This window comes from Limanda limanda, chromosome 17 (assembly GCF_963576545.1).
Source record: "Limanda limanda chromosome 17, fLimLim1.1, whole genome shotgun sequence".
NCBI classification, from domain to species: Eukaryota; Metazoa; Chordata; class Actinopteri; order Pleuronectiformes; family Pleuronectidae; genus Limanda; species Limanda limanda.
The window spans coordinates 23,445,083-23,458,836 of record NC_083652.1 but is presented as its reverse complement, the minus strand read 5'-3'; the positions used below and the strand labels follow the sequence as shown (position 1 = coordinate 23,458,836).

Here is a 13,754-nt window from a genome sequence, read left to right as displayed (position 1 = left end):
CCACTACCAACACAATGTTATGGGTGAGCGAGCTGCCCGATGCAAGATGGCCGCCATGTGGTGACGTCCGTCTCCGTTGGCCGGCAACGCGGCCGAGTCATCTAGTGTTTATATCTATGGCAGTGATCACATTACACAGGAAAAGTGTGTGCAACAGTAAAACGTCCCTATCTGAGGTGCAACACTTGAAGTTCCCCTTTTTGTCTTTTTTATGCGGTAAATTGGTATTTACACACTATCGGTGGTTTCTGACTAATTTCCTTCATGTTGGTATTCATAACCACCTTTTGAAACCGCTCTGGTTCCTGTTTACACACTCTGTTTCCAGTCTGTGTGTCATTTTGCTTTTACTCCAGGCAAAGATGCGTCCTCCAGTCACTGCACAGCCCAACAACTACCATGCAGCTACTGAGGCCGAGTTAAAGGACTGAAAGCAACATTACTTTATCAAAACTGTCTGGCTCTGATTTATGGTACCGCCACTGGGGGACGGTAACAGTTCGATGCCCGTCTCCCATGCCCAAAATAAACCTTATGCAAATATCCTAGCCTTCATCAGAATCAGAATCAGAATCAGAAGTATTTTATTGCCAAGTACGTTCACACATACAAGGAATTTGCTCTGGTTATTGGTGCAAACAATGAACATAGAACATAATGAACCTTAACTCTAACCCAGAGGCCCAAACTAAATTCAGATTAGCATTGTTGTTACCTGGTGGTGGTGGTACAGGGAGCGGATCATCCACGTGGTGGTTAGGGTTTGAAGAAGGTGACTGACAGTGAAATCACAGTTGATATCAACACAGTAAAGAATTAACAGGAGAATTAACAGTAAATACCTGGCAAAAAAGTTGCCGTTAAAGTACGGTTAAATTACTGTTAATTACTGTAAAAATAATTACAGGATATTACAGGATACTTTTTACAGTATTTTGTTTTATTACAACAATTTCTTGTTTGTTTGTTTTTTTCAGAAAACCGCAATTAATTGTAATCTAGTTTACAACATTACCTTGTATTCTATTCAAATTACAGAAGTCACCTGGCAACTAAAGTTGCCAATAAATAGCTGTTAATACTTGAAAATACAATACGATGTTGTACAATTCTTTTAGTTCTTTTTTTTACGTAAGCAGTTTTGCAAATTATGCATATTGTGAGGTATTTTGAATGTGACCAGGCATACAGTTTATCCAAAATCCATCTATATTGTACAAGAGTCTCTTCACCTGTTAAATAAACAGATCCAGAGCTGCAACAAAATACATTTTTTATTTACACTCAATAAAGTTTCACAACGTTTTAAGTACATGGTGTTCGTTTTTTTCAGAAAAGCTTGTAAACGTCATTTTTTTTGTATAATTTAACTTTTGGCTAACTAGCTACAAAAGATGACCTTTTTTCAGTTGAATGGTTTATTCCCTTTATTTAGCTTGTGATCCTTTGTTTATTTTATTGAATCAATTTTAACTGCTTTTCATTTAAGATTTATTTTTGTTTGCTGTTTTTGAATCAGTTGCATTATGTTATATGTTCCATTTTTGGTAATTGTTATTATTAGAGTTTCAGTTTATTTCAAATAAATATATTAATTGATTATCACACCTAGTTTAGCGGTGTCAAGGGCCTGCCCCATTGCCACGGCTGATTTAGTTTAATTTTGATATTCTTGAGTAATTTGGGCTTTGGTTTAATTCTTGTGTAGCCTGATGGCGGCCAACCATGTAGGTTTTTGGTATATTGTGTGTATTTGTACATTGGTTAATTTATTAAGCCTGTTTCCCTACTGACTGTGTTCCCTTATCCCTTTCAGTCGCTGAGAGCCAAAGGTAGTGGTGCTGGTGTCCCGGGTGGTGGTCTCCGCCTTTTGTGTGCTTGCTCCCCCTGGTTTGATTTTCACAGCATATGTGTGAGAATGATCTGATCTGATCCCTCTTCCAGGGAGGAGGGATCAGGTAGGCCTCAACTCCTGATTAGGATCTCCTTTCCTCACGTCCCTGTGTGACTGGATTGTACTGCCTTTAAAGACATGCCATTTTTGTAATAAAAATAATTCTATTTTGCTGAAAAAGAACCACGTCTCTTGCGTCAGTATAGTGATCCTGATTGCCTTGGTACAGATATTACTAAAATCGAAATAATTCTTCAGGTGAAATTCCTGAGGGGTCGCTTTTTGAAAGACGTTATTGAGGTTAAAAATATGTGAATGTGAGCTCTATGAATGAGTAATATATCCAACCAGACTTCATAACTGTAATAGGTCAGACTCATGTCAGTATATTTCAGGGTCATTCTGTGATCATGCTTCGTGGAACCAATGCAAACTTGCGGTCCCTGAGGAGTTGTTGTCACCCTCGTGTTCCCAAACGCACAAAGCCCCAAGTCAGCCTCATTGTTTACAAGTGTGAAATAATGCAACAGCCGCCCTGCGAGCATTGGGAAGGGCGTTCAAGAACTGAAATTGACCTCGTCACTGTGAGCTTGGATAGTTGCTGAAACTTTAACAATTTGCTATTGTTCCATTTGGTCGCTGCTGTGAACCGTGTCAGCGTTTACTCACAGTTTTAATTCTCAAGCTTGAACAGCCCACGTCTGTCTTCATACGTCATGTCATGCAGCGCCTTGTGAGAGGGACACAGTGAGGTTTGAGAAAAAAATAAAAGTGTGAAAGAAGTTGCACTTCCTGTTATGACATTCATTTCACAAACACTTGATAAAACTTAAGATAAAGAGATGAAGACATTTGTGGGTTTTTATGTACATTTTTTCCAGTAAGCATCCATCTATAACCTTAAGGAATTTGCTCAATCTGTACTTTTATTGGATAAGAATACAGCAGACTTGCCTTCAGGGACTGGGGAAATTCAAATCTCTGTATACATTCTCAGCTTTTCTTTGTTTGCTTCCTTCCAAATAAAGCTCAGAACTTTTACCATTGTTGCTTTTCCCTCATTCTGATGCAGACTGAGGAAAAGAACCTATATATATGTCATCGTCATAGTTCACAGACCAGGTGCCAACACTCTGTCTATGGGAGGGTGTGCCAGCCAGATGGACTCTGTAAAACAATGACCATTGACACAAACTCCTCTTGACCTTCTCTCTGTCCTCCTCTCACCGAGTCCCACATGAGGGAAAAAGATAAAGCACATTAAGCAAAGACGGTGACAGAGACATAAATAACGTGTGGGAAAGAAAGCTGTTCTTCAACATGTTGTGAAAGAATTAGTTATCAGGAACTTGGGCAGGCTGCACTCCGACCACGACGAGCTGTGTGGGCGTCAGTCAGCGAGAGTGAAACCCCCCCCCCCCAGAAAGTGTAGACATCCAAGCACATCACATGAGATTCAAAAGGAGGAGGGAGGCAGAGGCAGAGAGGACGGAGGAAAGAGAATTATTCATTCATCTATTTATATATATATATATGTATGTTCAGCTTTTTGTTTTCATAGCAACTGCACAAACACACTTTTTCCACAACTGCTGAGCGGGGGATGCAGATTTTTTTTTTTTTCCTTTGTTACGTCACAGTCACTTTAGAGAAGTTGAGAAGAAAAGAGAAGAGGAGAAGAGATCTGGACCCTTTGACTTGGAGAGTTCCTTCGTTTATGTTTCGGCTGTTTGAACTTTCTCGCCTGTACTGACCTGGACAGTGATTGATTTGTTCACCATGGCGGGCAGGTGGATCCTCATGATATCGGGTGAGTCACATCTGTCGTCCATGTGCACTGTAGTTAGAATGGAAATCATCTGTTTTTAAAAAAGCTCAAAACATATTCTGTGCTCGTAGAAAGGAAACCAAGCTGAGGCAGTACCCTACAAAGTTCTATATAACCCTACATGGTTTTGTCTTTAACCAAACTTTTAGTATTAAAGATACGTATCAATCACCTATAAATACATACATTTACTACATGTTATAATGGTCAAGACAAATTGGTTTTAAATTCCATATTTTATCACTTTGTTTATCAAGTTTCCATTGAGATAGAATCTGCCAGGAACCTTATCCAATGTGTCGAGAGACGGACATATACAGATTAGGGCTGGGCAAGTTAACTCGTTTCAATGGAGTTAACTCGAGCGAGTTAACTCAAGTGATGAGTTAACTCGATTAATTATTTTATCTCGCATTCACTCAGGTTTGATTATTTATTGTTTTATTGTGAAAGTCAGGCTTTTATTTTGTGAAAGTCTGTTGCTGACTGCTGCAGAACAGGAAAAAAGAAAATAATTGGCGGATAAACAATCGAGTTAACTCATCACTTGAGTTAACTCGATTAAAACGAGTTAACTTGCCCAGCCCTAATACAGATATTTACACCTCAAGAGTCTCCAATAACCTAAAACCAATTTGCTTGTCTATGGACTGTGGGAGGAAAGCGGAGACACAACAACCCACACCGATGTGGGGAGAACACGCAAACTCTCATACAGAATGAATGGTCCTGGACTTTGTGGGAAAGAGCCCAAATGAATGAGGAGAAAAGGAAGGAGAGTGTTGCTGAGCCAAGCAGCGTGTCTCCAAATAACCTCCTATCTGGGCCCAGTGCACAGAGAAGCCTGTTCCTCTGTTTGTCTATTTATAAACACTATGAGCTCATCGCTGAGCACCCATACTGGTCGAGAGTTATCACAGTCACACATACACAACTGCCCTAGGAGGAAGAAGCATAAAGTGTTGCCATGCAACCATGTAAACACACTGTATAATGTCATGATTCCAAGCAAGCACATTATTCTAGGTCTTCCTGTTTCGAGGTGAACAGATGGTAGTTGCTGCTGTCCAGAGAAGTTTGAGTTCCTCCTTATGTCACTAAGTCTGCTCAAGTTAGTATTAGGTGGGATTTTCACCCAAAGTCACCATCAATGTGCCGTACTTTCAAGATTCAAGATTCAAGATTTTTTATTGTCAAATGAACAGAGATAACATGAAGTAGTCACTGTCAATGAAATGCTTGGGTCACACACTCTCTTTAAGCAATGCTCAAGTATAAAATAGAATAAAAAAAGAATAAAATAGAATAACAATGAAATAGAATATCAAAAAATTTAAAATAGAAAATAAAATATATACATCTAAATATATATCCTTACAGGTGAATGATTTGATACCAAAATCCCAGAATATCTACAAATAGAGCAAATCTTCATGGCCACGACATCGGAGGATTTCACTCGATTCAACGTACAGCCCAATGATGCTGACCGATAATGTAACTGCACTTTCCTCCTGAAACACTCGCCCCTTGGGGGACTGACTCTGCGCTCACAGAGGAGAGGATGTAAAAGTACATTGTGGTTGCACGGTGCCAGCTCACACTTCCTCACTTCAAGGAAGCAGAGTTCTACAGAAACCGATTTATTGTTCATTTTGAGTTATGGTGCAGATGCGGTCGGAACAATCTCAGGAAATGAGAGGAGAGGATGAAGGTATTTACCTTTTCTACTGAGCCTGAGCCTTTCCGCTGTGTCCCTGTAGCTGCACCAAACTGTTGGTAAATGATTCAAAAGGGGAGAAAGTTTAGATTAAGTAACAGATGTTGCAGTGATGTTCAGAGGATGATAAACTGTCGACTGAAGAGTTTCCTGCTTGTTTTTTTCAGCTCTGTGCCTCTCTGTCATCGTGGTTCTGTCCCAACAATGTCCCAAGGGATTTATCCGCGTGAGGACCCGGGGACCCTGCGTAGGTATGAAAAAAAAAACGTATCTTCACACATAACTCACCGTTGGAAAAACAAGCATGTTGTGACATGTGCGGGTGTTTATGGCATTTGTAACAGATTGCTTATCTTTTCTCTCAGAATTTAGAATCTTAAAATATATAATGTGATGAAGGATTTCTGCCACAGATAATGTATAAAAGGAGCATGTTTGATTTGTTGTCCTTCAACCGAACTTTTTCTGTTACAAAGATGATGATGAATGTGCAGAAGAACCTGGACCCTGTGGAAAAGATACTGTCTGTACCAACACCGACGGCAGCTTCTACTGCCAATGTAAAGAAGGTTTCAGAACATCCACAGGTGCTGGGACTTTTTCCGCTGACACACACGTTCAATGTATCGGTAAGTCATCATTTATTGAACTGAATCAACGGCGGCAGAGTCCAGTTCACATTTAGTAAACATAATTCACAACTAATGTGATGTTTTTTACTTTTAGATATCGATGAGTGTTCGGAAGACAAAGATATCTGCGGATCTTATGCCAACTGTAACAACACAAATCCACCTTACTCCTGCAGCTGTCGAGTTGGATACATCTCCACCACGGGAGTGGAGAAGTTTATTCAGGGTGACAACGTGACATGTATCGGTAAGATCATTTATATACAGGTGTATAATTGTTCCCCATGTGCTGTAGTGATATGATGTTAGTGCCTCTTTACTAGAGGCAACAAAAACCTGATCAGAGTTCCCTATTTGTAGCTATTCTTGAGTGTCCTCTTTCCATTCTAACTGGCGGCGGTGGACAATGACTGTGGATTATAGTGGATCCCATCCTGATGCTGGATCGTGGTCTTGCTGCTGGCCAGAGACTGTGATTGCAGCGGGACTGCCTGACACATAGTATTGAAAAATGTTTAGCCTCATGGATGCTGCTAAAAATCCTGATGATGTTTTCTTACACCTGACATCTATTGCACTTCTGTCCGTCCTGAGAGAGGGATCCTCACATGTGTCTCTCTGAGGTTTCTACATATTTTTACCTGTGAAAAGGGTTTTTAGTAGTTTTTCCTGACTCTTGTTGAGGGTTAAGGACAGAGGATGTCACACAATGTTAAAGCCCCATGAGACGAATTGTTATTTGTGAATGTGGGCTATACAAATAAAACTTGATTGATTGATTGATTCTCCCCGACAGATATTGTTGAATGTGAAGAGCAACAGTATTGTGGTCAACATGCGTCGTGCAACAACACGGACGGCAGCCATCTTTGTGTCTGCGACGCTGGCTTCAGAACGAAATCTGGCAAATCAAACTTCTCCGAGAGTCAGGAGAAATGTGAAGGTAAGGGGCTATAACGTGACGCTGCAAATGCTATGAGTTTAACAGTTCAAAATTTGGTAGGCAGTGGTTCAGGAGGTAGAACGGGTCGTCCACGAATCAGAAGGTGGGTGTAGCGATCCCCACCTCCTCCAGCTCAGTTGTAAAGAGGGCAACATACTGAGCCCCAAGTAGCCCCTGGTGGCAGTGAGTGAATGTGTAGGGGAGGGTAAAAGTGTCTTGTAATGTACTTCAAATGCTTGGTAAGACATTGTTATATATATATTATTTTTTTTGTTGGTTTAAGGAAATCGTCCCCGAAAAGTGGAACCAAATGAGCCATTTGATTTTAGTTCTGACTTTAAATTACATCCTTAGAAATAGAAAAGATTATTCGATCTCTCAGTAAAGTTTGGTCACAGAACGAGTGGGTTTAGTGAATGGATGTCCCTTATTTTGCCTCATGTTTTCTATTTGATCCATTATCTGTAAAATACTAACAAGTACCATTTTGGATGTGTGTTCCTGGAGTGGACCAGGATATTTATTCTTCCATTAGCGCTGACTGAAACACACAGCACAACCATTTTCCCCTCTCCCTGATCTGTTCCCATTTTAGACATTTGTGTGATTGATCAGACAATCTGTGGAAATGGAACCTGCCACCGCGGAGAGGGCGGCCATTACTGTGTGTGCCACCCAGGGTTCACTAACCATGGCGACAAAGGGTCTCGCTGCTCTGGTAAGAAAACAGCGGCACTCAACTTTTTCCAGCATCCATTCTGCGTTTCAGTGTTTGTTCAGTAAATGTATAAACAGAGCATTTTGGTGTGAATGCTGTGGTCATCAGAAGGCACATCTGATCAATCAAACTTCCTGTTTCCTCAGCGTTCAAATGTGAAGATTTCAAAGATATGAACAATCTGACAGAGGTAAGTCCACCCCGGATGTTTTATCACAGCTCAACATATATTCAAAAATGTTTTTATATTTTCTGTTTTCTCTTTGTCTCATTCTCCCTGTCTCACTCTCCAAGAATTTTCACGGTGCACATAACCCCCTGGTGGATTTGGAAAAGACTTGCCTGAAGCTCAAAGAGAGCATTGGTTCAAAAGACTTCTCTGGAGAAGAGCTCTTAAGGGTTTGTCTACATTTTTTATCATCACATCAACAGAAATGCAATTTTATCTGGTAAAATCTTCAATATCTTCACAACCAGTGCAGACACAGGAAGCTCTGGCTCCTTCAGGCTCTGTCACATGCTGTTCATATGTCTGTGCACTACCGTGTTTACAGATCCTGTTTATTACATTTTCACTTTAATATGCACAATACTCTGCATTAATATGCACAATACTCTGCAATATATGCACAATACTCTGCACTTTACTGCCTTTTTTTGCACTTCTGGTTAGACGCTAAACTGCATTTCGTTGCATATGTACTTGTACTGTGCAATGACAATAAAGTTGAATCTAATCTAATCTAATCTTATCCTGATTGGAGGTGGTATGCAGACCGGTCTCCTGTATTTTCCCTGCTCATGCTTGTGTTTCTACATCTCTGCAGTGGCTGCTGTCTCAGATTGACGAGCTCTTGTCCGGTGGACCCTTCGAAGAGAACAAGAAAGAGAAGGTCTCCACCTTTCTGCACATTGTGGAGAGCGCCCTGGGGCTGATCGGACCCCTCATACAGACCCCGGGGACAAATATGACCTCCACACACACAGGTTTGAAATATATTTGCAGCATTTTATGTGCTTTCTTTGCTTTTTTTCTCCCTTTTATTCACAGTTTATTGATCACTTATAAAGAAAGATTCAAAGGCAATTTATTCCTTTCAGAGTTTTGCACTTCTTTTGTGCCGCTTCAGATATAAAGCTCATGAATAAAACAAGCAAATACGTGTTAATAAAAAGCTTGTCTTTGCATCTGGGTCCAGAGGTGGAGCTGAGGGTCCATAAAGGGGCGGAGTTACCCAGGGGGGCCGTGACTGCATCAACCAAGCAAGCTCGGCTGGACATGCAGATGGAGACAGCTGCAGGAGATCCCTCCGAATACCCTGGTGATGATCAGCCCTAATGAACACATTTGTTCCCACTTATATCAACACACAGATGGTTTGCTAAAGTACTGAATGTCCACTTAGTCCAGTGTTGCTCTGATTCCAACAGGCTTTGCAGCACTCTCCTTGCTGAGCTACGGAAACCTGGAGGACTCTGCAGACGGCTTCTTTGGTGAGATGAAACCTCCGGAGAACCACAGCTACAAGATCAACTCCAAGGTGGTGACTGTCAGCGTCAGCAACAGAAACACAAGCCACCTCAACCTGCCGGTCACACTGACCTTCTACCACCTGAGAAAAGAGGAAAGAAAATCTCTTTTTTTCTGCTGGCATGTTATTGGTATATCACATTTATATGTTTCTAATTCAAGTGGTGTCTCCATGTGTTTTACAGTTAAACGAAAGCAGCCGCTGTGTCTTCTGGAATTCCTCGTTGGATGGAGGGGCGTGGTCTCCTCATGGCTGCACAGTGGTGGAGTCCAACCCTGAATACACTGTGTGTTCCTGCAGCCATCTGAGCAGCTTCGCCGTGCTCATGGCCCTCTACGACGTGAAGGTCCAAACTCTTTGTCACATGCAGGATCATACATAGAGTTGAGGGTTTATAACTTCAGTCTATTCATCTGCAGTGTAAATCAAGTCAGATTGATTTATACTGCACATTAAATGGCAAGAACCGAGCCAGGACAATATGTGATTAAAATGTTTGAATATTAGGGCTGGGCAAGTTAACTCGTTTTAATCGAGTTAACTCAAATGATGAGTTAACTCGATTGTTTATCCGCCAATTATTTTCTTTTTTCCTGTTCTGCAGCAGTCAGCAACAGACTTTCACAAAATAAAAGCCTGACTTTCACAATAAAACAATAAATAATCAAACCTGAGTTAATGGGAGATAAAATAATCACTTGAGTTAACTCGATTAAACGAGTTAACTTGCCCAGCCCTATTGAATATATATATGTTTATAAAAGGATGTAGGTGAAAATGAAGGAAAGAGGATAAAAGGATGTGGGTTGACAGTATATGCTTGACAGGGGATATCTCTATCCCTCTCACTCGCTCGCTCACTCTCTCTCTCTCTCTCCTCCTGCAGCATAAGTTTGAGTTGCAGCTCATCACCTGGGTGGGTCTGCCCCTTTCGCTTATTTGCCTGTTTGCGTGCATCCTGACCTTCTCGCTGATCCGCGCCATCAAGAGCACAAGAACCACCATCCACCTCCACCTCTGCATCAGCCTCTTCATCTCCATACTCATCTTCCTCGCAGGCATCTCTCGCACCGAGAACCGGGTAAAATACTCCAAATACAGCTTGCGTGATCAAAATTCCTGCACCGTCTCTGACACTGAATGATTTATGTGGGTGCTGAATTTTTACAGAATGAACAACCTTTAATTCTCTATCTCCATTCCTCAGCATCCTGTGTCCCTTTCTCACTGCTGCCCTCCTCATCTCTCTCCTGCATTAGGTTGGATGTGCAGTGGTTGCAGGGCTGCTGCATTTCTTCTTCCTGGCAGCGTTTTGCTGGATGTGTCTGGAGGGCATCCAACTCTTCCGGATGGTGGTCCTGGTCTTCAACACCCACTTCAAAACCTTGTACATGATGGCAGGTGGCTATGGAGTCCCAGCTGTGATTGTCGCCATCTCTGCCTTAGTTAATCCCAAAGGTTACGGCACTGAGGCACAGTAAGTTCCCTCTACTGATGCTGAGTACTTTATTTTTAATTCAAACTTCAGGTTATGTTGACCCACGGTTTTGCTCAATGATTTTCCAGTTGTTGGTTAAACCTGGAGTTCATTTGGAGTTTCCTGGGCCCTGTCTCTTTGATCATTGCTGTAAGTAAGAAAATCATTAATGGGCTGAACCATCAACCTTAAAAAATAGTCTTCAGTGCTTTTATTTTTAAAACCTCGCCTCTGTTTCCTTTCAGGTCAACATCTTCTTCTTTCTCATCACAGTCGTGAAGTTGGCACAGAAGTTCTCAAGTTTAAACCCTGAACTGGACAATTTGCAGAAAATAAAGTAATACAGCGTTTGACAGGAAACATGCATGTTCTTTATGTCTGTGCATTTTATCTGTTCCAATAAATAACAGGCTCTTTGAGATTAGTGCCTCAGATTTGACCAGAGGGTTTCCTTCACATGTATCTTTGCTGCCTCCTGCAGGGCATTCACTATTACTGCAGTGGCTCAGCTGTGCGTGTTGGGCACCATGTGGATCTTTGGATGTTTCCAGTTCAAGGAGAGCACCATAGTCATGTCTTACCTGTTCACCATCTTCGGCAGCCTCCAGGGGGTGATGCTCTTCGTCATGCACTGTCTGTGTTCCAAACAGGTCGGTTTCCGCTTGTTTCAAACAATAAATAACAAGCTCTTCTGCACTTTTAAACTCATATTGTAACTTGTGATCCAATGCAGGTCAGGGAAGAATACAGAAACATCCTACAAAGGTGCTGTGCACCCCAGAAGAAGAAATACACAGAATTCACCTTCTCCAACTCCAGCAAAGCACATGTAAGCTGTATTCAATTCTATATTTAGGTTTCATGTTTATAGAATTAGTCATATCCAACTGTATTTCCCTATAACTGCATTGTGTTCGGAAGCAAATGTGATTCTGTATAATATCTGATACTGTTTTTGAATTTGGTTGACAGCACAGATTAACACTTGATCTGTAATTGAATTGTTTAAAAGACTGTTAATCTATATTCCACGGTGACATTATAAGAGTATGAGAGGAGATGTGAAATGTGTTAAATTATGGTGCCAACGCAAACCTTGTCGTGATTATAAAAGTACACTCAAAGTGCTTTGTGACTGATCTGATCCCCCCCGCTGTCATCCGCAGGCGTCCAAGAGCTCCCAGGACACGGGAGAGTCTCAGATCTGACGAGACAGAACAGTTACTCAAGAGCAAAGCTGGAATTACTGTATATCTGCACTCTTATTTGTATTTTTAAGTTACGAAACTGTTGGTAAATACTATTGAGGGATTTCCTTGAAAAAATAATATTGATTTTGGAGTAAAAATAAAAATGCTAGATGATATTATACGAAGACCTGTTTATTGGGTACATCGAATACAGCTGGTTGTGTCGTCCAGGTACTGAAAACAACAGACAGAGACAATCTGAGGGATATTTTAAAAGGCAAGCACTTTCTTTGATCCACTCACTGGGTAACGGATGACCAAAAAAAAATATTAAGATACAGAGCTGGATTTTAAATGTATGTATGTTTGTGTATATTTCCCAGGTTCTTTTATTTGACTGCATTCTCTGTTCCGCAAGCTGTAACTTCTTTTATGTATTGTATCTATATTTGAAAATATTATTTTTATTTACCTAGTTCAAATAAGTTAAAAAACTTGAAATTTATATTTTATTTACTGCCGTCTAAAGAATATAATAAATGTATAAGTGCTGGTTCATCACACATTTTGAATTTCTAATTAATGATGTTATCTTTTGTAGTGTATTTACAATTTGTGTTGTGTCGTGTGTGTGTGTGCGTGTGTGTGTGTGTGTGTGTGTGTGTGTGTGTGTGTGTGTGTGTGTGTGTGTGTGTGTGTGTGTGTGCGTGCGTGTGTGTGTGTGTGTATTTCTGTGTGTGTTTGTGTTGTTTCATACCTTTTCATGCCTCTGCTGGAAGCTTTAAAATAAACAAGTTATTCTGATGCACCTCTTGATTCATTTTATTGAAAATATAGAAGAAAAATTCTTATTTAAACATTGCTTAAAAGTGTGTGATGTCAGACCTAATTTTTGGCTGGGTTTGAAAAAATTAGACATCAGATATGTTGATATCTGAATCTCTTTTTCATAGCCTCTCGCTTATTACTGGAACACATTTGTCTGGTTTATGTAAGACAACAAGCATACAGAGGAAATGGTAGTCTCTCTCTTCCTTCCTGTTTATGTCTGATCACAGGCATGACGGCTTCAAACAGCAAACAAACCTAAAGAAGCCTTGAAAACTGGAAGAGTAGATGTTGATGCATCTTTGGTTTATGCTTAATCTCCTGCACGAGGACATCTTTAAATAAATTTTGTTTTTTAAGTTCAGCATGGGTATTGTCATTTTTCTGAGTATCCAAAAGTTTACCAGTAACTCTTTAAAAATCTAATAACCATCGTACTCTTCCATCAACAGCCACATAAACACAAACATGTCATGACATTGAATTGAAAAATACTGGTGACGACTCACCCTGAATTTGGCTGCTCATGTATTCAGCTACAATTGAATCAGTATTAAAAATGAAAAGGAGAAATGGGATCAGCTCTGATTCAAATGCTGAACAGGAGATGAACAGATAGAGGGAACAGAGAGAGGGAAGGAGGGGTGGAAACTAAGTACATTAAGAGTGTTGATATAATAAAACTTGCCTGTAGAGAGAGAGGGAGAGAGAGAGAGAGAGAGAGAGAGAGAGAGAGAGAGAGAGAGAGAGAGAGAGAGAGAGAGAGAGAGAGAGAAAGAAGGCAACAACCTGGGAGGAAAGGAAAGTGTCAGCGAGTCATGGGGGAAACAGAGGAAGAAGAAGAGTAAATGATTGTGGACAATAGTGATAAGTGAATGTGACAAATCCAGCAGCTCGACAGACAGGAGAGACACGTTTGTCCTTTTTCATTCCCCCTGATTCATCCCAAGCAATCCAGCATTCATCCAGAGTCCTCCGATGGTGAGTTTCAT

General features: G+C 40.8%; 1 protein-coding gene across 1 annotated transcript; it reads left to right on the top strand.

Moving 5' to 3' along the window:
• Positions 1–1,712: 1,712 nt before the first annotated feature.
• LOC133023739 (adhesion G protein-coupled receptor E2) lies at positions 1,713–12,496 on the top strand. The gene is made up of 22 exons (XM_061090801.1): positions 1,713–1,727; positions 1,817–1,832; positions 1,945–1,958; positions 5,486–5,501; positions 5,610–5,693; positions 5,919–6,071; positions 6,169–6,321; positions 6,871–7,017; positions 7,613–7,735; positions 7,882–7,925; positions 8,030–8,134; positions 8,563–8,722; positions 8,935–9,057; positions 9,167–9,373; positions 9,465–9,613; positions 10,154–10,348; positions 10,527–10,744; positions 10,834–10,894; positions 10,990–11,081; positions 11,226–11,394; positions 11,478–11,573; positions 11,911–12,496. Exons 1-22 carry the CDS (start codon positions 1,713–1,715, stop codon positions 11,950–11,952), a joined length of 2,382 nt encoding a protein of 793 aa, XP_060946784.1. The 3' UTR covers positions 11,953–12,496.
• The last annotated feature ends 1,258 nt before the right edge of the window (positions 12,497–13,754 follow it).